Source organism: Giraffa tippelskirchi, chromosome 3 (assembly GCF_054371585.1).
Source record: "Giraffa tippelskirchi isolate mGirTip1 chromosome 3, T2T-mGirTip1v1.2.pri, whole genome shotgun sequence".
Lineage (NCBI taxonomy): Eukaryota > Metazoa > Chordata > Mammalia > Artiodactyla > Giraffidae > Giraffa > Giraffa tippelskirchi.
In genome coordinates this window covers 142,855,083-142,876,140 of record NC_137277.1, presented here as the reverse complement: position 1 = coordinate 142,876,140, position 21,058 = coordinate 142,855,083, and the positions used below count along the sequence as shown (strand labels likewise).

The following is a 21,058-nucleotide window of genomic DNA, read 5'->3' as shown; positions in this document are numbered from 1 at the left end:
CTCCAGGGGCTCTTCCCAACCAAGGAATGGAACCCATGTCTCCTGCATTGGCAGGCAGATTCTTTACCACTGAGCCACCAGGGAAGCCCCTCAAATATAGTACTGATATCTAAAAGCTTAAAACCAAACTCATTTTGATATCTAAAAGCTTAAAGTCAAACTCATTCTTTTTATTGTCTTTTCCTCCCCAAGTATGTTCCTCCTCTTAAGTTCTCTGACTAGGTCTCTACAAGGTTGCCCAAGGTTGAGAGATCAATAGATTTTTTTTCCATCTCTCTTTCATTATGTACAACTAATTGATTTCCAAGTTCTGCTGAGTTTATCTCTTAAATATGACACTTCCTTTCTATTTCACTCTACTACCCAAGTTCAGCTATTCAACATCTCTAGATTAGACTACGATAGTTTTTGACTTCTCTCTTTCAATCTGTCGTTCCCTCCTTTATCAAAACATTTATCAAGTCATTTTTTTCCTTAAAAAATCACATTGTCTCCGTTGTTTAATATGTATCTCCTGCCTTTTCAGCCCCCTCTTTTGCCACCTCTCTTCCTCCTCTATTTCTCCCAAATCAAATCCAACAAGGTAAAAACAAACAAGCAAACAACTAACAAAAATGCACAACACTATAAACAAATGCAAAGACTAATAGATATTAGTATTCACATTCAAAAAGTGAAAATATAAAGAGCCCTTAAAAATCAGTAAGAAAATTACTAAACTGAATATAAAAACGATAAGCAATAAGAAAACAAGTTTACAGAAAAATATATATAAATGTCTCTTAAACATAAGCTGTTCAACTTCACTCATGAGAGAAATTTAAATTAAAACTATTAAGATATCACTTTTACCTGTTAGATATGAAAAACATTGAAAAGTTTGATAACATGCTAATGAGAAGTGGTACGGAAAAGAGGTCTTATATATTTCTGGTAAGAATGTACAATGATACAATACTTATGGAATGCAATCTAACAAATATCTCTCAAAATCACACATGCATATGCTCATGAATCAACAATCTCTCTTTGGATCAATGATCTTATAGCTAAAACTTTCCTGTGTGAAAACTATCTAGATTACGAGGTTATTCATTGTGGCATTGTTTGCAATAATAAAATATTGCAAGCAACACAGCTATTGGGGATATACTTAACACATGCACACAATATAATAACGTTCAGTTTAAAGACAAGTGTTTTCCTACGAAAACTAAAGAAGCTCTCTCTGTACCGAAATGAGAAGAAATACAGAAAAAAATTGTTAAGGGGGAAAAAGCATGGTTCAGAGGTGAAAACACGGTGCTTAATGTACATTTGTCTGAATATGCTTAAGGAGGAGACTCTGAAAAGATTCACTGGACACTAATAATAGTTGACACCTCTCTGGGGACTTGAGTGGGCGGAGGATGGGGGAGTAAGATTTTTCAGTGGAAAAAAATGTAATCTATTTTAAAAAATCATACAAATGCTAGTTTTCTCTAAAATGTTATTTACTCTCGTTCCCCACCTCCACCTGGACATGTGTCAGGCCTTAATCACTTCCTCCAAAAGACGTTCTTTCTAATCCGGAAAAGTTCAGATTCCCTCAAGTCTCCGTTGAACTCTTATGTTAGTTTTTGTAAATGACTTGCGGATATCTGTCTTCCTCATCTGACTGTGAAGCTCTAGAAGCAGGGAGGAATACATCAGCTTCTGCTTGTCTCACCAAAGCCTGAGCTGCTTGGCACATCAGTTCATGAATGTTTGTTGAGTGAAGACATGTGTGCTCAGGGCCCTGTGGGGGGATGAGGGTGGAGGGGTCCTGATTGGGAAACTACAGGGAAAGATAAAAGCGGTGAGACAATGTCTGCCTTTAGGTAGCTTATCAACTAGGGAGGTTAAGATAAACACCCGTATAATTATAAGGCAGAAAGCGGTCATTGCTTTAGGAGTTACAAATTTAGTTCTATGAGACTTAGAGCAAGGTGACTGCAAGAAGAATTTTTTTTAACGTGTTATATATCTGAAAAATGCAGTAATATTTGCAAAAGTGTTTTGAAAAACCCATGTGATTTCTTCAAGAAAAGGCAGGCTATTTAATGCAGAAAATCAAATACGTACAGGGGTCAGGCAGCTGAGGCATGTCAGTGAATGGATTGTCAAGTGGAAACTGATTAAAAACAAGATCTAGAGGTATACTAGCTTGGCTGGATACTAGCACCACGTGGGAGATTTAAAAAAAAAAAAATTCTTATACTAAGACCATAACGCAGGTCAATTCACCAGGGGTAAGGAAGGGGATAGGAGGATAAAAATGGAGGAGGAGCCCAGTCATCTGCAGTTTTAAGAAACTACCCAGGTAACAATAATGTGGACCAGGACAGGTCTCAATACCAGTGACTTGTTAAAAATGCAGAATTCCAGCCCTATCCTGGATTTATAGAATAAGAATCCGAATTGTGAAGATACCTCCAGTGCTTCTGGTACACTCTGGCAAGTTTAAGAAGCTCTGCTCTAAACAACTTTGTCCTTTTCCAAGGGAGTGACCATTGATTAAGTAGTACCAGCATTTCCCAGAGGGTATGCATGTTCTAGTTGTCAATGTTCTAATTCTGCCAGTTATATCGCTACTGCTGGTAACAACGCAAATAACTGAGATCAGGGGGAAGCCATTAAAAGGTGACTGGATCCTACCAAGTTGCTAGAGAGAGGATAGTGAATTAGCAGGGTTTGTCTTGTTCTAAGGCAGAAGTTTTTTAATGTCGATTTTTGGTAGTTACTTAATATTTTTCGGAGCAGTTAAACCATCTCAGTCAACAACATTGTGTGTGCGACAAAGTTCAATATGAAACTCTGCTCTCATTTAGGTGGGCAGGATTTTGGAGTACCACCAGCTCAGCAATTTTCCTTCCCTATCTCCCTGAAGCAAAATTTTAAGGATAAGATGAAAATAAAGCAAGGAAGGTTTGGAGGGCTTGGAATGCTAGAGTAAAACTTATTTACTTAATTTGAACAATGTCAAGTCACCATATTTTTTAAACGAGGCTTATAACTGCAATACAAACAAAAAAGAAAACTCATTCCCTCATGATCTGGTTAGGAATATAACTGGCATAAAAGAAAAAAAAAAAGAAAAGAAAGTTGAAAACTTTTATTCAACAAATGCTTATCAAGCTCCTACTATGAATCAAGTGCTATTCCAAGTCCTTTAATTTCATTCCTTTGGTGGTAATCCTAGTCAGTCAGCCTCCTGGAAAACTGATGTCACTGTTCCTAAAATGAATGATCTCAGAAGATAAAAGTGTGGATGAGTCAGATCAGCCTGTGGCTCCAGCTGGACACTGTGAGCGGCTCAGGAGCATGTCTTTGAATATCAAGAACCACTGAGACTGGGGAGCAAACACAGGGAGGGGGAGCAATTCAGAACTGGTTACGACACACCTCAGGTCTCAACTTTGCTACGGAGTTTCACAACAGTTTTAAAATTTTAAATAGCAATACTAGGACGAGACTTTCAAAGAATAATATCAGCAACTCTTTCATTTATTTGTTTTTCTTATGTGGGATTTTAGTTCCCTGGGGTTTCCCAGGTGACTCAGTGGTAAAGAATCTGTCTGCCGGTGCAGAAGACACAAGAGAGACAATGGTTCAATCCCTGTGTTGGGAAGATCCTCTGGAGTAGGAACTGGCAACCCACTCCAGTATTCTTGCCTGGGAAATCCCAAGGACACAGAAGCCTGACAGGCTAGAGTTCATGGAGTTGCAGAGTCAGACAAGACTGAGCACTATTTCTTCCTTTCTTAGTTCCTTGACCAGAGATCGAACCTGCATCCCCTGCATTGGGAGCACTGAATCTTAACCACTGGATTATCAGGCAAGTCCCTCAACAACTCTTATATTATTCTTTTATTTATTTTTTTTTAAGTTGTTGCATTGTGTAACATTTTTATCTACCTCTGCTGAAATAATGAAAGTTACTCCATAGATAAATGTATAGAGTAATTGCAAATGAAAAATCAGTCAAACCCTCCACTATGCTAAAACATGCATATTTCTGAAACAGTAGGTAATTTTGTAAACAAATCATATGAACAAAAATGAAAAGCTTCACAAAATGAGTTTCTGTTAGAAGTTTTTCAGTTTTTTTTTTAAGAAATTTCTCAGCACTTTCAAAACTTTAAATGCTCAAAGAATATAATCACTGACAACAGTTATATTATCCCTTTATTATTTTAAGTGTTAGCCGCTCAGTCATGTCCATCTCTTTACAGCCCCATGGACAGTAAGCAGGCTCCTCTGTCCATGGAATTCTTCAGGCAAGAATACTGGAGTGGGTAGCCATGCCCTTCTGCAGGGGATCTTTCCAACTCAGGGATCGAACACATTATTATTTTAGAGCATGCATTTATTTTGTATTATTTTTATACTGAACTCATTTATTTTTAAGATGTGCACTAAGCGTAGTAACATAAAAGCAAAAAAAAAAAAAAAAGAGAGAGAAACAATACAATGTATCAGACAAGCCACTAGAAACAGAAGGAAAAGGGGGAAAAAAATTCTCCTTCTGAGCTAAATAGAAAGACAAAAAAGTACTATCATTAAGGCAGAAGAAAGGCATCTCTGAAGAAGGAATAAATATCTTCCCAGCAGTGAGCTGGGGGCTGTCGAGCGCAGTAGCAGAATAGAAGGGTACTGGGCGACAAAGCGTACTCCTCAAAGCCCCTGTGAACAGAACTTCACTGTAAAGAATAAATCAATCCACTTACAGGGCATGCTTAACTTCACCTGTTGGGAGGTAAGTTCAGTTTCTTTCTCCTTCTTTGAATGAACCGGGAAGGCTTCCGTCTTGCCTTCGGCCTCCCACCACAGGAATGTGTACTATCTGCATGGTGGTTTTGAAACCCATAGCTCTTAAAGGAGCTGTATCAACAGGTTTTTCCTTCTTAACACTGAGTCAATTGTAAATGTTGAATGGGAACCTTGAACAAGCTGAACATTATCACAGGAATTTAAAACCAGCTCTCTCGCCAAAGCGTTGTTTTTTTTTTTAATAGAATCACAGTTTTTATTTGTATCACTTCAACCTTTTTGGATCCAGAACTACAGAACTAACAAAGGACTATTTCCTGACAGCTTAATACAAAGGGAAGCCTGAAAGCTGGCCTTGCTGTGTCAGTTAGGACAGATAACTCTTTCTCAGATGGAAAGAGTTCTGCTAATGTGGGTTTTAAAGAAGACACAGGAGACTCAAAAATGTCCTTCGAAGCAACGCAAAAATTGTCAAGCTTCTTACATACTTATCCAATGCAGTTGTATGTCCTTCGCCTCTCACCCAAATATTTTTCTCTTAACTTTGGCCTGTATACTTTCCACTCTGTCTTTAAATAAAACTGTTTTCAAAGGTTAGGCAAAACACTCAAAGTTTCCCTCATCCAGCCCTACATGCTGGTGACCAATGTCATAGCCAAATTCTAAGCACATTTTAAACTTTTACCCATGAGTGCTAAACCCTGAGATTAACAAGTTTTTCTTGTTGTTGTTTTGCTTTTGTCTTTTTTTTTTTAGATTAACTCTTTTTGATTAAAGAGTTGGTGTCCAAAATTTGGCTTGCCATGTTTGCACAGCCATTTGTCACTGTTTTCATATCATTTTCAATTTATTCTACAGTACCAAGTGGCTCTCTTACGAGGTTCTATGGCTTAATATAATTTGATTTCTCATGAAAACTCTCAAGCTTCATTTGGCATGAACTTCATTGAAAATGACTATAATCTGATTTCAAACACTGAGGGCTGATGTTACATAGAATATGTATATTTCCTCATAACTAAACAAGAATACGATTAAAAATAAGCCAACATTCCCCAAATGGAGACACAATTAAGAACTATCCTTAATGATAGGAAAATCTCTGTAATAAGAAAAAAATGTTGAAAATTAATTTGCTAATTACCATGCACTGATTATTTTAACTGACCAGTTTCTAAGATGATCTATATATAAAATTTAAAAAGGGATGGTGTTTAGGTAATAGTTTAGATAACTTATTAATATAGTAGATTCTAGGGCTCAAAGGAACCAAGTTGAACATCTGATGACTTTTCACATTTGAGGAAGCAAGATTAAGCAACAACAAAAGTGGAAAAATCTGGGGGAAAGTGGAATAAGGAATCAAAAGATAAAAAGTCAGCAATAAAGCTTCATAAAACAGTGACTAACTACATTTCACTGTTTTTCACAGTCTCCCTGGGATTTTGTTTGTTTAAATGTTTGGACTCTTCATGAATTTAAAAAAAAAACAAAAACCTTTTAGGAAAAATACTCAAAGTCAACTAAACTTCCTAGTGAACCTGGCTCTGGAAATTGCACTTGACACTATGACCTTATCACATCTTAAAGGGATATGTCAAAGCTCTTTAAATAATTTCCAGAGGGCATGGATTATTTCCAAGAATGAGGTAAAGATGTCTGTAATCATTACTCATTTAGCCACTGCAAATTAAGATGATCAAATACCTCTATAAAGTGGGAATTATGAGTTTAAGTTTTATACTAACATGCCTACACATTTCCTTCCTTCCTCCTTTTCTTTCTTTCTTCCTCCCTATTTCTTTTTTTCCTTTTAATTTGAATTCTGATACCAAAGTAACCTGAAGAATGAACCTGGAATAAGAGTAACTGGTGTCTGTAAATCCTCGCCACAATTCTACTCAGCACTATCCTACAGAGAAGGGGCCTGGAGAAAATAAAGAATCCACAGTGGAGATGTTCAAGGCAACTTTACTAAAAACAGCCAAATAATGGAAACAACACAAATATTCAACAACAGGGAAGGATAAATTGTATATTCACACAATGGAATACTATAAAGCAAAAGAACAAATTATTGATATATAAAACAATATGTATGAATTTCATTGACTTAATTTTGCTCAAAATAAACCATATGCCAACAAAGTACAGTTTTGGTTTCAAATTCCTAGGAAATTCAAAATCAGGCAAATTTATAAGTTCAAAGAATGTTTATCATGGAGGGGTTATTGATTGGGAAGTGACTCAAGGAGCGTTCCATGAGTGATAAAAACATCCTAAGGTCCTGTTCTGCTTGAAGTATACAGATATAGCAATGTATAAAAATTCACTGAGTTATACACTTCAGATTTGTACACTTTATGTAGGTTATTTTGCATTTAAATTTTCTTAAATGAAATTTAAAGAAAATTCACAATGCAGAAAGGAAAAACAAGCTCAAAAGCCCCCACCAAAATACCAACAGGTTCAACAAAAGTGAGAGATAGTCTCATTTTGAAAAATATATAAAAATTTCCTTTCACCTAGGGTTTTCTTTCTTGAAACTGAAACTTAAGTCACTCAGTCATGTGACTCTTTGTGACCCCATGCACTGTAGCCTTCAAGGCTCCTCCATCCACGGAATTTTCTTTTTTAACATTCCCTAAATCATTGTGTGTGTGTGTCAGTGGCTCCGTGGTATACGACTCTTTGCCACCCCATGCACTATAGCCCATCAAGCTCCTCTGTCCATGGGATTTTCCAGGCAAGAATACTGAGTATTCTTGGGTTTCCATTTCCTTCTTCAGGGGATCTTCCCCACCCAGGGACTGGACCTAAATCTCCTGCATTGCAGGCAGATTCTTTACCATCTGAGCCACCAGGGAAGCCCAAAAGTGTCTCGACTTAACAACCACAGTGATTCTCACTGCATCCTTCTACAGCTACCCCTCACTACCCCAGGACTTCATAGTTCTTTCTTGCTGTGTGCTGTGCTTAGTCTCTCAGTCATGTCTGACTCTTTGCAACCCCATGGACTGTAGCCCACCAGGCTCCTCCGTGCATGGGGATTCTCCAGGCAAGAATACTGGAGTGGGTTGCCAAGCTCTCCTTCCCAACTCATGGATCGAACCCAGGTCTCCCACATTGCAGGCGGATGTAGAAAGAGGAGAATTAAAGAATGACAGTGTCTTCCCCCTAGACTAGTAGGGTTTGAGGACTTTGGTTAAGTTTCAGGATTTCTTGATTAGGGACACCTTTCTGTCTTCTCAATCATTATAGCAAGTATCCTGATTCTCTTTTGAGGGAGACCATCACAAAGAGTGACCAGGAGGACAAAAAAAGAAGTCGACTATGTGGGTTTCAGATATGCAATTAAAGTTTGGCCTTAAGTTTACTTCCCTTATGGTTCAATAAAACTCAATAAAATGGGAAAGGAGGGAGAGCTGTGGGCAGACGAGCTGTCCAGGAATGAAAAGACTTCTCTGTGTTCTCTGTGAAAAGCTACACAATGGATCTGGTATGTTGCGACCAGAAGGCTGAGAAGCTCCAATATTTATTTCTAGTCAAAGTCTATTGATATAATTTATGTGTCCCCCAGGCCCCCCTTTTTTTCTAAATAGAACGCTGGGAAAACAAATCCATATCTCCTTAGCCACATTTCTCCAGGATTTTTAGAAACACAAAGAATCCTTTTCTTCTGTTCTTCTCCCTGGGGGCACTCCCAACCCTGGCAGACCATTTGACACTGTGACTGGGGTGATGATGTGTGAGGGTTGTGGTGGGGCTCTTGAGCTTCAGGCTCTTGCATTCCAATATGGTCTTTGAATTTGAAACAACTGGATTGCTGCCTCATTCACTACCCAAAGTACAGCCAGTTACAACCTGGCTGCATTTATGAAATTATTCAAAAATCCTGGACCAAAATTAATGGAGGAAATTACGGATAATGATCAAACTGAGCATTTAAATAACATGTATGGGGGTGGGGGAGGCTAAAAATGTAGGGCTTATCTATGGTGATGGGACTCCCAGGTGGCTCAGTGGTAAAGAATCCACCTGCCAAGGCAGGAAGGAGATGTGGGTTAGATTCCTGGATGGGGAAGATCCCCTGGAGGGTAAAATGGCAACTCACTCCAGTATTCTTGCCTGAGGAATCCTGTGAACAGAGGAGCCTGGTGGTTCATGGGGTCACAAAGAGTTGCACATGACTTAGTGACTAAGCACATCTATGGTGATAGGCGTTTTATATGCATTATTATTACACAACATTCTTGACACCTCTGTAAGCTAAAATTTAGCATCCCCATTTTATAAGTGGAAATCTCAGCCTTCAATAAACAAAAGTCCTAAGTGTGCATAGCTGAGGTTCAAGCCCAGGTCCAACGGACTTCAAAATCCTTTTATCTCCTAACCTCTCAGGAGAGATGCCTTACTCAATACATGCAGAACTTAATTAATCTTTCATCCTATGAAAAGAGTATAAATTGTAAATTAAATCAGCTAAAATAGATGGTAATCTCCTTGAGGGCAAAGGCTGATGACTCATCTTTACTGTGACATAGAATAATACCTCAGTGTGTTAGGTGAATACTTCTAAATAGGTACACATGAGATAGATGTTGATTTTCCCTGTTACACACACACACACACACACACGTGTGTGTGTAAGCATCTACAAAATTGTTATTATGGATTCAAATACCTGCAGAAAAAATAAAATTTACTCATTTAAGTAAAAAATGAAGCTAGTAAAAAGGATGGTTAAATGCCAAGTAAGATAACAAAAAGAACTTTAAAACTCACATATTGAATTATATTTGCTGGTCTTTTAAGCTTTAAAGGTACATTGGCTAACATTTCTGTTCTACCAGGAATAACAAGCAAGCACAAAGCCTTTCGAAGAATAACTGACCCTAAACGTGGAATCACTTCAAAGAAAAAAACATACAAATATGGGATGTTCTGCTTATACAAGATGGAACCTAAACGAGTGGACTAGAATCCAATGATGAGTAAAATTCCACTCTGATGATCAGTTCTTTACACCAAAGAACTCAAAAATGTACTAAATGCTTTTTCTTTCCAGGACTTTTCTCCTCAATTTCATTTTAATTTGTCTCTGTGGAAGAAAAGCACTGAACAAGATTGAAATTCTTAGTGCCTTACCCCTTCTGAAACTTACAGTCTGAAATTAGTTTATTTACTTTCAAATTAAGTCAGAATTTGTTACTGAAAGAATTGTACCTGCGTCTTTAGTTGCAGTATTGCTAGTGATTCTTTTCAGTTAAAGACATGCAGAATTCCAAGGTGATGTTCTTTGTCATTTAATTTTTACTGGTAGGATTCTCGGTTTGCTGAATGTAGAGTAAATAAGAATTTGAAATTATATCATAGAATAAAAGGACTTCCTTCAACATTGGAGGCTCATTTGTCTTTCAGGTAGAATCATCCAGGTTTTCTTTCAGATTTGTGATTGCTGAGTTTTTGCTTCAGAATTCTCTAGGATAAATTTGCTTGTGACCCTAAACCCACTCTTAAATAATCATTTAATCTCCATTAACTAAAAACATGTCTGGTTAGGTCCATTTCTGAGAGTATAAGAAACAAATCAGTATTTCTTTCTTTCCAGATTTTGTTTTCCTGATTTGTTCATGTTAGTTGAAACAGTAAGCAGATATTCCTGACATTTTAATAATGTATGTCTATGCAGTGTAGATGTTTTCTTCATTATTCCAAAATGTTTACTCTCAGTGTTTACTTCTGTGGTTCTCCACAACTTTTAGAATAGTCATTACCTGTCAAAAATGATATCTATAGAAAACAAACTTGTGGCTGCCAAGAGGGAGGGGGGGCGGGGGGGTGGGGGTGGAGTGGAACTTTAGGGTTAGAGAATGGATAAACAACAGGTCCTACTGTATAGCACAGGAAACTGTATTCAACAGCCTGTGATAAACCATAATGGAAAAGAATATGAAAAAAGAATGTGTATATATATATATATGTGTACAACCGAGTCACTCTGCTGTACAGCAGAAATCAACCAACATTGTAAATCAAACATACTTTTAAAAAAAGTCTATATTAGTCCATTATTTATATTAGTTGAACTAATGAATGTTAGTTCATTTTCTGGGGGGTCCCAATCATTTTGGATTATTTTTGAGAATCTTCAACTATCTCCTGCATAAAAAATTAAAACATAAAAAACCCTTTTCCACATTATGGTTCTTTAATCTGTCTTGGCACATAAGTCTCCTTTCTATTCCTAAATTTTTAATGCTTTCCATAGTCTCAGCATTGTCTTAACTTTAATTCACATTTTTTCCTATTCTTTTGTATGAATTTATATATTTCTTCACTTTGATTGGCGGCCACTTCATTCTATTTTCAAGTCTTTAAACTTTTGGTTCCCACTGAGTCCCCTAGTGATGGCAATTCATTAATACGTCAAAGTTTTCTAGCATAGCACACTCCCTGAATGTGACACTTCTGGTGCATGTGGGGTGGCAGAGTGGGCATGCTCAAGATGGTGTCGCCCAAAAATAAAATACTAAAATAAATATTCAACATTTTAGCTTATGCATATACTTTGCTAAGTAAGTATATAATTTTTAAAAAATTGGAAAATAAATGAAACTTACCCTTTTAAGAAGATTTCAAGGGATGACTTAGGATGTTTACGTCTTTATTTTAGCTCCATCCAATTCAGAAAAGAGTTATAGGGTCCTGTCGGGTCCAGAGGCTGTGGAGACCACAAAAGGAAGGATAAGGGAAGGCCCTCCCCCTAAATTTACATTCATTTAGATCAGTTGGAGTGCTAGCGCTTTCAAATCCAAAGCTTTATACGTGTTTCCTTAAAGAGTGAGTAGTAACTGTTTTCCCAGCCAGCGAGGATCTAGGTTCCCAACTTTTAAAGCTTCAGGTTGTTCTTCAACTATCCTTTTTACGTTGTATAGCCCCTAGGGGTTCATATCCAACTTCCATATTTAATATATTTTAATTCAGCTTTGTAATGATCTGTATATGCATTCGTGAGCTCATCTTCCCCTTAGGACTCACTCAGGTAGCAGAGATTAAATTGGCATTCCTTACTATTTTCTGGCAAATACAAGTCTGACTTCATGAATACCTTTATTTCTGTGCTTGCTTCCAAAGGTTTCGGAAAGAGTGTGATTACTTGATTAAATAAATAAAACAAGGTCTTTTGGATGGATCCTTTTGTAACACCATGACTAAACTAAACTGGCAACACACATGTGCTAGCTTTTCTGCTTTACTTGCTCCCCTTCCTTTTCTATTCCTGTGAGTGATCCTTTGAAATCTCAAAAGATTTGTATCCTTTCTCATAACATGAACTATGCCCTTACCTCAACTGTATTTTGTGAATAGTTTGTCTACCTTACTGGCCCTTAGCCAAATAATACATTTTGCATTTGAAGAGAAAGAATTTTCCCTTTCGTTAATCTTTTGGTGAGGGAAGCAGGACCTGAAAGGAGAAAGCATGAGCAGGAGAGAAGCAATGCCCTAAACAAAAAACAGTGCTCTTGATACAGTCCTGTGTGCTGCCTTCAAGGAATTCTATTTACTTATTTATTTGGCTGCATCGAGTCTTAGTTGCAGCATGTGGGATCTCGTTCCCCAACTAGAGATCAAACTGGGGCCCCCTGCATTGGGAGCTCAGAGTCTTAGCCACTTAGACCACCAGGGAAGTCCCCTGGAGGAATTCTTAATTGAAATGGTATCATAACTGCCTTCTATCACCAACTCCATCATACTCTCCTTTCACTGCCCCATCATCAACTGCAATATCCTCTCTCATTTATTTATCTATTTATTCATTATTTGTTTATTTAAATTTTTAGCTGCACTGGGTCTTCGTTGCTGTGTGAGAGCTTTCTCTAGTTTCACTGAGAGGGGCCTACTCTCTAGTTGCAGTGCAGCACGCAGGCTTCTCATTGTAGTGGCTTCTCTTGTTACGGAGCATGGGCTCTACGTCCACAGACTTCAGTAGTCCTGGAGTGGCCTCAGTCGTTAGGGTTCTTGGGCTCTAGAGCACAGGCTGAGAAGTTGTGGCACACGGGCTTAGTTGCTCTGTGGCATGTGAGATCCTCCTGATCTTGGTGGGTGGATTCTTAACCGCTGGACCAACAGGGAAGTCTTCCTCTCTCATTTAAATAATTGATCTACTCTATAATATAGTCATTTCTATATTGTCTCAGCTCCCCCATTAAATGTCTACTACGCTTTGTACTTCTCTGCCTATAGCACCTAGCCTGGTCCTAGGCTTATGATAAATTTTTGCTGAACTGAAACAAATGGCTTGGCCTTGCTTAGGATCACATAGAAAACAGTTATCTCAGGTGACATCTTCATCTTGACTCTACACAGTGACTGTATAGTGACCAAAAACAACCTAAAGAAGAGAAGCATGGTTGATTTCAAATTGCAGTGTAAGAAATTTTAGTATTTTTTTTCTGAAAAAAACTTTTTTTTTTCTATTTTTTCCTAAAAAATGAGCCACTCTTAATGTTTGGTGATGTAGGCCTCAAGGTGCAGATAGAAGTGTTTTTGTGATTTCAACTACTTTCTGCCTAGCATGGATAATAACCAAGAGGATTTAAATATATGAAGCACAGGAATTACCTGGCAGTCCAATGGTTAGAACTCTTGTGTTTTCACTTCTGCAGGCTGCGAACTAATCCCAAAAATCACACAATGAGGCCCAAAACAAACAAAAAACAACAAAAAAAACCCACAAAAAATATTAAGTACAATGTCACAAAAAGTTTACTAAATAAAATGAAGCTTAAACTTGAGTTCATCTTTAGCCATATCTTTGTAGTAGACATAATCATAAAAAATTTGGTGAATCGTTGGATTGTATGTTTCCAAGTTACCCCACATTCAGATCTGTAAAAGTCAGACTGAGTGGCCTGAATTTCCTCATTTGCTGGATCCAGAAAGACAGAGACAGAGAAGGGGAATGGACTACTCTGCAGTGCTCCTCTGTCCCCTGCTTTGTGCCTGTGTTCTCTCGTGTTCAGGCTAAGCTACCAAACCATCACAAGGACACAGAAGAATAAATCAAACGTCCTGTGGGTAGGAGGTCCCTGTGTCTGACTGGCTTATGAAGGGATGCAGGGTATTAGGATTTGAAACAGAAAGTCAAAATATTCCCTTGTATCTGGGTCTTGTCACGAATAATCACAATTAGATTTTAACCTCTTGGAGTTGACTGGTTTACCTTTATTTCTTCCCTGTCACCTAGGCCTTCACACATGTTTAAATAATGAATTTTAAAGGTTACAGTGTCATTTGCATATATTGAAAATTTATATATATCTTAATTATCATAATGTTCTACCTAGCAAGTAAATATGAAGCACAGATATGTACGAAATTGGTTATGAAAAACTTCTTGATAATTTTTAATGAGAAAATTTAGTAAACGTCTCTGATAATAGGTTCAAAGAGGAGTTGCATATGTCACTACGGAAGTGGCTGACATTTCCAGGCAACCATAACAGTAGTTTCAAAACTGAAAGGCAAAGAAGGTGGTAATTTTAAGGGATCATTAAAATTTTAGGAAAAAACATCTCACCAGACACTGAAGATTGTTTGTTGTTAAACTGTATAACCATACCCCTTGTGCCTTGCTGAGGGTGACAAAAGCTTGATTTGGCCCCAGGGTGTGGATGCCATGTGGTAGATAGCTCTTCCCATAGTGTGAAGAGTAATTACCAACAAGGAAGCAAAATAAGATAATGTCCAGGGAGGCAGTGATTTTTCTAGATTAGGACATAGGCAGAACCAGAAATCCTTCACTGTCCGGAAAGACCAAATGTTGACTGGGTCATTAGACGCAGACTAAGTGAGTTTGTAATAGAAGCCTGCATTTTGCATCTCTTGCTCCATCTCACTGTGTTCAAGATAAAGGCACAATTAATAATGTTTAAGAGTGTGATAACTGGAGTCAGATAGACCTGGGTCCAGACTTCCCTGATGACTCAGTGGTAAAGAATCCACCTGCCAACACAAGAGAAATGGGTTTGATCCCTGGGTGAGGAATATCCCTTAGAGAAAGAAATGGAAATCCACTCCAGTATTCTTGCCTGGAAAATCCCATAGACGGAGGAACCTGGTGGGCTATAGACCACGGGGGTCACAAAAGAGTCAGACACGACTTAGTGACTAAACGACAAAGACCTGAGTTTGACTCAGGTCATTTATTATGTCATTTATTATGTTAGTTATGTGGCCACCACCTCCTTCCCAACATTCAAGTCTCAGTTTCTTTATATGTAAAATGAAATAATAATTATACCTTCTACATACTTGTTGGGTACTTGTTGTGCAGGTCAGATGACAAAATACATGTAAATAAAGCACTTAAATGCCTGGCATTCTCAGGGGATGTCAGCTAAAAACAAACAATGGAACATCAACTGCTCAGCATCTCATGTCTATAAAAAGGTGAGAGAGTCAAGGAAAGCCCTGAAGTCCAGGATATCAAACGGATTCATACCTCTGATACAATTCAGCTGTTATTCACTCTCTGTCCTCTTGTTATTTTAGATCACCTTCATGCTTCCCATCCTTGCCACTGGCAGAGGCTGCCAAAGACATTCATTCACTCAAGTAGTATTTATTAAATGCCAACTCTGTATCAAGTAATGGCTTTGTTTTTGGAGATTGTGAACACCTCACAGAGATAGTTGAAAACATTCTTAAGACAAACACACAAATCCAGTCATTGTCACTTGTAAGAAGAAAAGAAATGGGACTCTACTTTAGATGTGTTGACAAAGGAAGACCTCTCTAAGGAAGGGAAATTTAAGCTAACAGGCCAAAGAAAGGGCAGACATGGTTTCCACAGTTTATGGCCTTTTTCTATGGTGCTTGTGATAATTGCCAGACTTATCCATCCTATAACTTCCCTTTATCTGCTATCATAATTCAGAGGTGATCTCAAGAGACATCCAGGACAGATTATTTCTTGCCAAAAATGACCCTAGGGTTGTGGTCACAGATGTAGCTACAGAGCAGCCACATACACATTTGCAAAGGCTGTTACCACCTGAGGACGCTAGTCCAGCAGCGTGCCCTGCACAGATTGCATTCACCTGCCTTTTAGGAAGGGATGACTTTTCAGCTTCGAGGTAGAACATGTTAGTGGTCCCGTGCAGCCTCAAAATGAAAGCAACTCAAAAGTGAAAGGTTCTTCAAAAGCAGGCTGGCACTAGGGACTCAAGGTACGATCCCAGAATACCCCAGTTGAATTTCTAAGTATAGGTGACATAGGGGGCCCATATGACTGTAGACTTGCACCATGATTTATAACCCACTTATTAGGGGAAAAGTGTATTTCTTCCTCTTGACATCAAAGGGATCAGGGTCCTCACTGGTTTCCTAGTTGAGTGGAGCCCTGGGTGCTGTAGCAGCCTGGGGAATGTTAGCTGGGGCCCCTGTTGCTTCTTCCAGAAACTGTCCCCACAACCAGCCTCAGTGGGTCAGTGCCAGTCCCCAGAGCTGTGACAGGTGGCATCCCTCTCAGGCTCTCAAAACAGAGCAGTTGCTTTTGGATTTGGAATAATTTTCCTTCACTGCAAAGCAGAATCACTCTTCCTGATTATCTGTAAAACAAGCCACAAAGAATCCCACCTGAGTTGTAGTAATCTGTGGAAGTAATAAAGAAGAAATAGTGAGGGAATGGAGAAGGAAATGGCAACCCACTCCAGTATTCTTGCCTGGAGAATCCTGTGGACAGAGGAGCCTGGTGGGCTGCCGTCTATGGGGTCGCACAGAGTCGGACGTGAGTGAAGCGACTTAGCAGTAGCAGCAGCAGCAGTGAGGGGAAAATTGTAGGAGACCATGAGCTAAAGACAAGAGAATGTTAGGTTAATGTTTGTACACTTATAGCAGTGTCTAAGTGAAATATTTCAGGGAGGTAGAAGAAAGTTTTTATAAAGAACTGTGTTAAATTACTTTGAAGAGGTATAACCAAAGGGGGAAAAAAATCTACACAGAGTATTCTCTTGGCTAGCTTTCTTACATATTAAAACTTAAAATTATGCAGATAAATTCTCAGGCTAAGACATGTTTTGGCCTAATTAGCAGTACCTCAGACTAGCAAGCAGGACTCTATGATTTTAAAGATAGCAGTTATACTTAAGACAAGAACTAACAAAACTGGCCAGACCTGATTTTCTATCAAGGTTTCCTTGGAGGGAGTTAAAATAAAAAAACAAGAAAAAGGTATTAGTTTCTTAGAGAACTGAAGTGACAGAAAGCAGAGCTGGACATTAATAATGCACAAATTTTATGTAGATTAATTTAGATTCATTAATTAAGAGAAATATAACTCTCCTACCACTTTTGTAGACTATACAATTATGAGTCTAGTTTATAGGTTTTGTAATTACAAAGCAGTTACAATTCCAATCCAGAAATCTCAGAAGTTTACTTCAGAGGGCCAGGAAGAAAGTCTTTGGGAGTGATGAAAGTGTTCTGTATGTTGATTGCTGTAGTGGTTACAAGGCTTCATACATTAATCGAAACTCCTCTAAACATACACTTAAAATTGTTGGACTTTATTGTATGTAGTTTGTACTTCAATAAAGTTGCAAAAAAAAAAAGAAAAGAAACTATGACTTAAAAAATCCAGTATAATCAATGGTACGTGCTTTTTTTTTTTTCCAACATGTTGCTAAATCGATTTTTACACTAGGAAAATCTATCAAATCTCTCTCTTCTTTTGAAAGAGGATATTTAAAAGCATCAGCATATTCATCTTGTTAAATTGAAGTAATATAATTACTGAGTAATATGGGGAAAGCAAACAAAAAATGAAAAAATGAGAAAAATGACTTTGATAGAAAATATTTAAGACAGTTAAAAGAAAAAATAAAGAGAAAGGATATTGTTCAAAGTCAGAAAGTAAGGACTGTGTGTTTCTAGAAAGGGGGCATAAGTAGAAAAGTCTAACCAGATGGACAGGACTCTGTGGACAGCCTTAGGGTTGAGTTTGTGGCTGCCAAGTAGTGTAGGCCATTTCCAGAAATCAGGTTGTACATACATTGTATGAATACATTATCTAGAGATCTGATATTAACTAAATCTTGGGCTTTAATACAATAAACCTTATATTCAGAGCAGACATCATGTTTCTGCAGAACACACTGCAGCCACTATATTCATATTCAAAATATTTGTTTCTTCTACTTCAGGACCAGTGTTGTGTCCTTGGTTTTGGCAATTAGACTTGCAACTCTTTAAGGAGTGAAAATTCCCCGCAAATTCACAATTATCCTAACGCATCCTGCCATATTACTGCTGCCTGGCACTCCCTCGCTGATCTGCCGGATCCGTCCTGCTACTCAAATCTGATGAAGCCCAAAACAGAGGACATCTAAAGCCAGTGTATTGATTGAAGATATTTCGTTTTCTCCTTAAAAGTAGGAATCCTTTTAGCCTAAATCCACTAAAGCAGAACTTTCCTCTCTATTTCTTAAACTCTTTAAAGGAAGGGACTATGTGCCAAATGATTTTTTTTTCACATCCAGTCATTTTGGGGGCGGCTCATTCCTGATGTTCCTGCTGTCCTAAATACTTCAGGGCAAACGATTCTGAGACACTATGACCTTGAACAGCGTCCTTTATGTCTAATGAAAATAAACACATGCTTGAAATACTGCACAGCAGGCACAGAAATAAATAATTCTGATGTCACCAAACCTTTTTTCCAACAGTTTGTGAGGATTTTGAGAACCTTTGACAGCTTGTGGGAGATGGCATGGAGATGAAGGTTGATCCCTCATTTATTCTGAGTACAATGGGACTGAATAGCCCACTGCACTGATGGGCAATGAGTTTGAGAGGTAAAGTGTGCCAGCAGTGAAATTAAGTGTGGACTCAACTAGTCGAAGTTCAAACTCGACTTCCTGGAGCCTCATCTCACACAAGTGCCATGACACCGATACTGAGCCCAGCTCCACTGCTGCCCTGAGAATGCACTCCGAGGCTAAAGGTCCAAGCCATCCAATGTTTTGGGTATACTGCCTAAACATAGTTCTCATTCTGATAGGGACAGAGCAAAGAGATAAAGTAGGTAATTAGATAGTGAATCCCACTTATAAATAGTTAATATAGTTAATCCCAATTATAAATAGAAAGAGTATGGGAGACCCCTGTAAGTCAATGATTACTCAAGAAAGCAAGCTTGCTTAACTACAAAAATAAGCAGCCTTGTTTAACAACAAAACCATGCAACAGAAGCATGAGACATGACCCCAAACAGTCAAACAAATGGTGGCATGAGCCTCACATCCTGCCCAGTGAGCTCAGTAAGTTAATGATCCCTAAGACATGCTCCCTGCACACAGAAGAAACATAATTTGTGGATCTAGCTTGACCATGTAGGGACAAGAAAACTCCCCTGCCCAACCTGGAAGAGGAGCTAATGATGAAACATGATGTCTATTCAAGAAAGTCAAAGAAGTTCTTCTCCCCCCTCCCCACTTTTCCTTTGATTGTAAAACTGTAGCCCACTAAGTTCTTGGGGTACGGCACCCCCTCACCTGCTGGCTTGTAAGGCTCAAAAGTGTCCTATTCTAATAAATCACTTCTTATCACTTTGCCTTTCACTGAATTCTTTTCTGTGCTGAGACATTGTTACTATTGTTGCTCAGTCATGTCTGACACTTTGCGACCCTGTGGACTGCAGCATGCCAGGCTTCCCTGTCCTTCACCAACTCCCAGAGCTTGCTCAGACTTATCTTCATTGAGTTGGTGATGCCATCCAACCATCTTGTCCTCTGTCATCCCCTTCTCCTCCTGCCTTCAATCTTTCCAAGCATCATGGTCTTTTCTAATGAGCTGGTTCTTCGTATCAGGTAGCCAAAGTATTGGAGCTTCAGCTTCAGCATCAGTCTTTCAATGAATATTCAGGATTCATTTCCTTTAGGATTAACTGGCTTCATCTCCTTGCAGTCCAAGGGACTCTCAAGAGTCTTCTCCAATGCCATAGTTCTAAAGCATCAGTTCTTTGGTGCTCAGCCTTCTTTATGGTCCAACTCTCACATCCATACATGACTACTGGAAAAACCATAACTTTGACTAGATGGACCTTTGTAGGCAAAGTATTGTGCTGAGACATAGAGGACTATGATACTGGAGCTCTTTGGAGCCCCTGAAGTGATGCCAAATGGTTTCAATTCCACTGAGGTGTTATGACTGATTTGTGTGAGATGTGTCTCAACTAATTTGTTGTTCACAAGTCCTAAAATTGCAGTAAATGTTCTGAGATTTATTTAAAATATACATGAGTGGATTGACAACTTTCCATATATTTTCTTGTATTCTACAAGCCTGAATGTAAAAAGAGGGTCTGCGTGTGTTAGATCCTGGGATTATGTATCACCTTGAGCACACCCCACATGAACATCAGCCAATATGTGCATTGGCAGGAAAATTGAGAAGCACTCCAATAAGGCAAATGATACTATTATGTATTCAATTCTTCATTTTTTTTTAAGATTGGCTAGGACCCATGAAAAAGTACTACAGTCTCCAGACTTCAGAGTTAGACAAGAGACTTGGCTAAAATGGAATCAAAACTAGATTTTTAATTCAAAAAAATACCTTTCTTCAAGCTGGTTATCTGCCCAGAAAGCTTTTCTTATGGCTTCTTCAGCTAATCAAAGATGCAGTCTCAGAAGACATATATCTAAATGCTTCCTTCCTTTTTTCATTTTCTTGGCACATTCAGTCTCAGATAGTTTGACAAATAAGGTCAGAGTTTGAACTTGTGCACACTGATCATTAATTCCTCAGAAAGAAAATTGCTGATTAAGTGGGAGTGTCTCTACAGTTTCCATGGGGTTGAAACTAGGGCATTTTGGTTTCTGACATGAAATGAAAAAGGAAAGCTCAGCAAATAGCATTGAAAAGTTTTTCATTTCCTTTGGAAGAGATCACTTAGAAGTGTCACAATATCTCTTGTTTTCTCTTTGTGTAGCTTTTCTTCTTGACTACCATTGAGAAATTTGGTTTCTGTACTTTTAGGCTTCAATAGCAGGATAAGCAACTCTTATCAAAACAACTTTCATTAGTGGAGTGTATTAATATAATTTGCTTGATGTTTTATGTTTAAATCAGCCAGGTTGCAACTTGGCAGTGGTAAAGATCATGACTTGGATTAGAGGTTGGCTAAGATTTTCTGAAAGGATCCATAGTGAATATTGTAGGCTTTGAGGCCATATGGTCTCTGTGGCACCTATTCAACTTT

General features: G+C 38.3%; 2 protein-coding genes across 6 annotated transcripts in view; one reads left to right on the top strand and one right to left on the bottom strand.

Annotated features, from left to right (window-relative positions):
• SLC39A10 (solute carrier family 39 member 10) overlaps window positions 1-4,933 on the bottom strand; it is a 109,482-nt gene extending 104,549 nt beyond the window's left edge. For 4 of the 5 annotated variants that reach the window (XM_081581435.1, XM_081581432.1, XM_081581441.1 and 1 more), the window contains exon 1: window positions 4,749-4,933. The gene's annotated coding sequence lies outside the window, so the exon portion shown is untranslated. The remainder of the gene's footprint in view (window positions 1-4,748) is intronic. The other variant, XM_081581440.1, reaches the window with a different exon arrangement.
• Window positions 3,991-21,058, top strand: part of LOC145540482 (uncharacterized) — a 177,888-nt gene continuing 160,820 nt past the window's right edge. Inside the window, exons 1-2 of the mRNA XM_081574985.1 lie at window positions 3,991-4,001; window positions 4,751-4,777. Of these exons, the coding sequence (XP_081431111.1) occupies window positions 3,991-4,001; window positions 4,751-4,777 (38 nt within the window). The remainder of the gene's footprint in view (window positions 4,002-4,750; window positions 4,778-21,058) is intronic.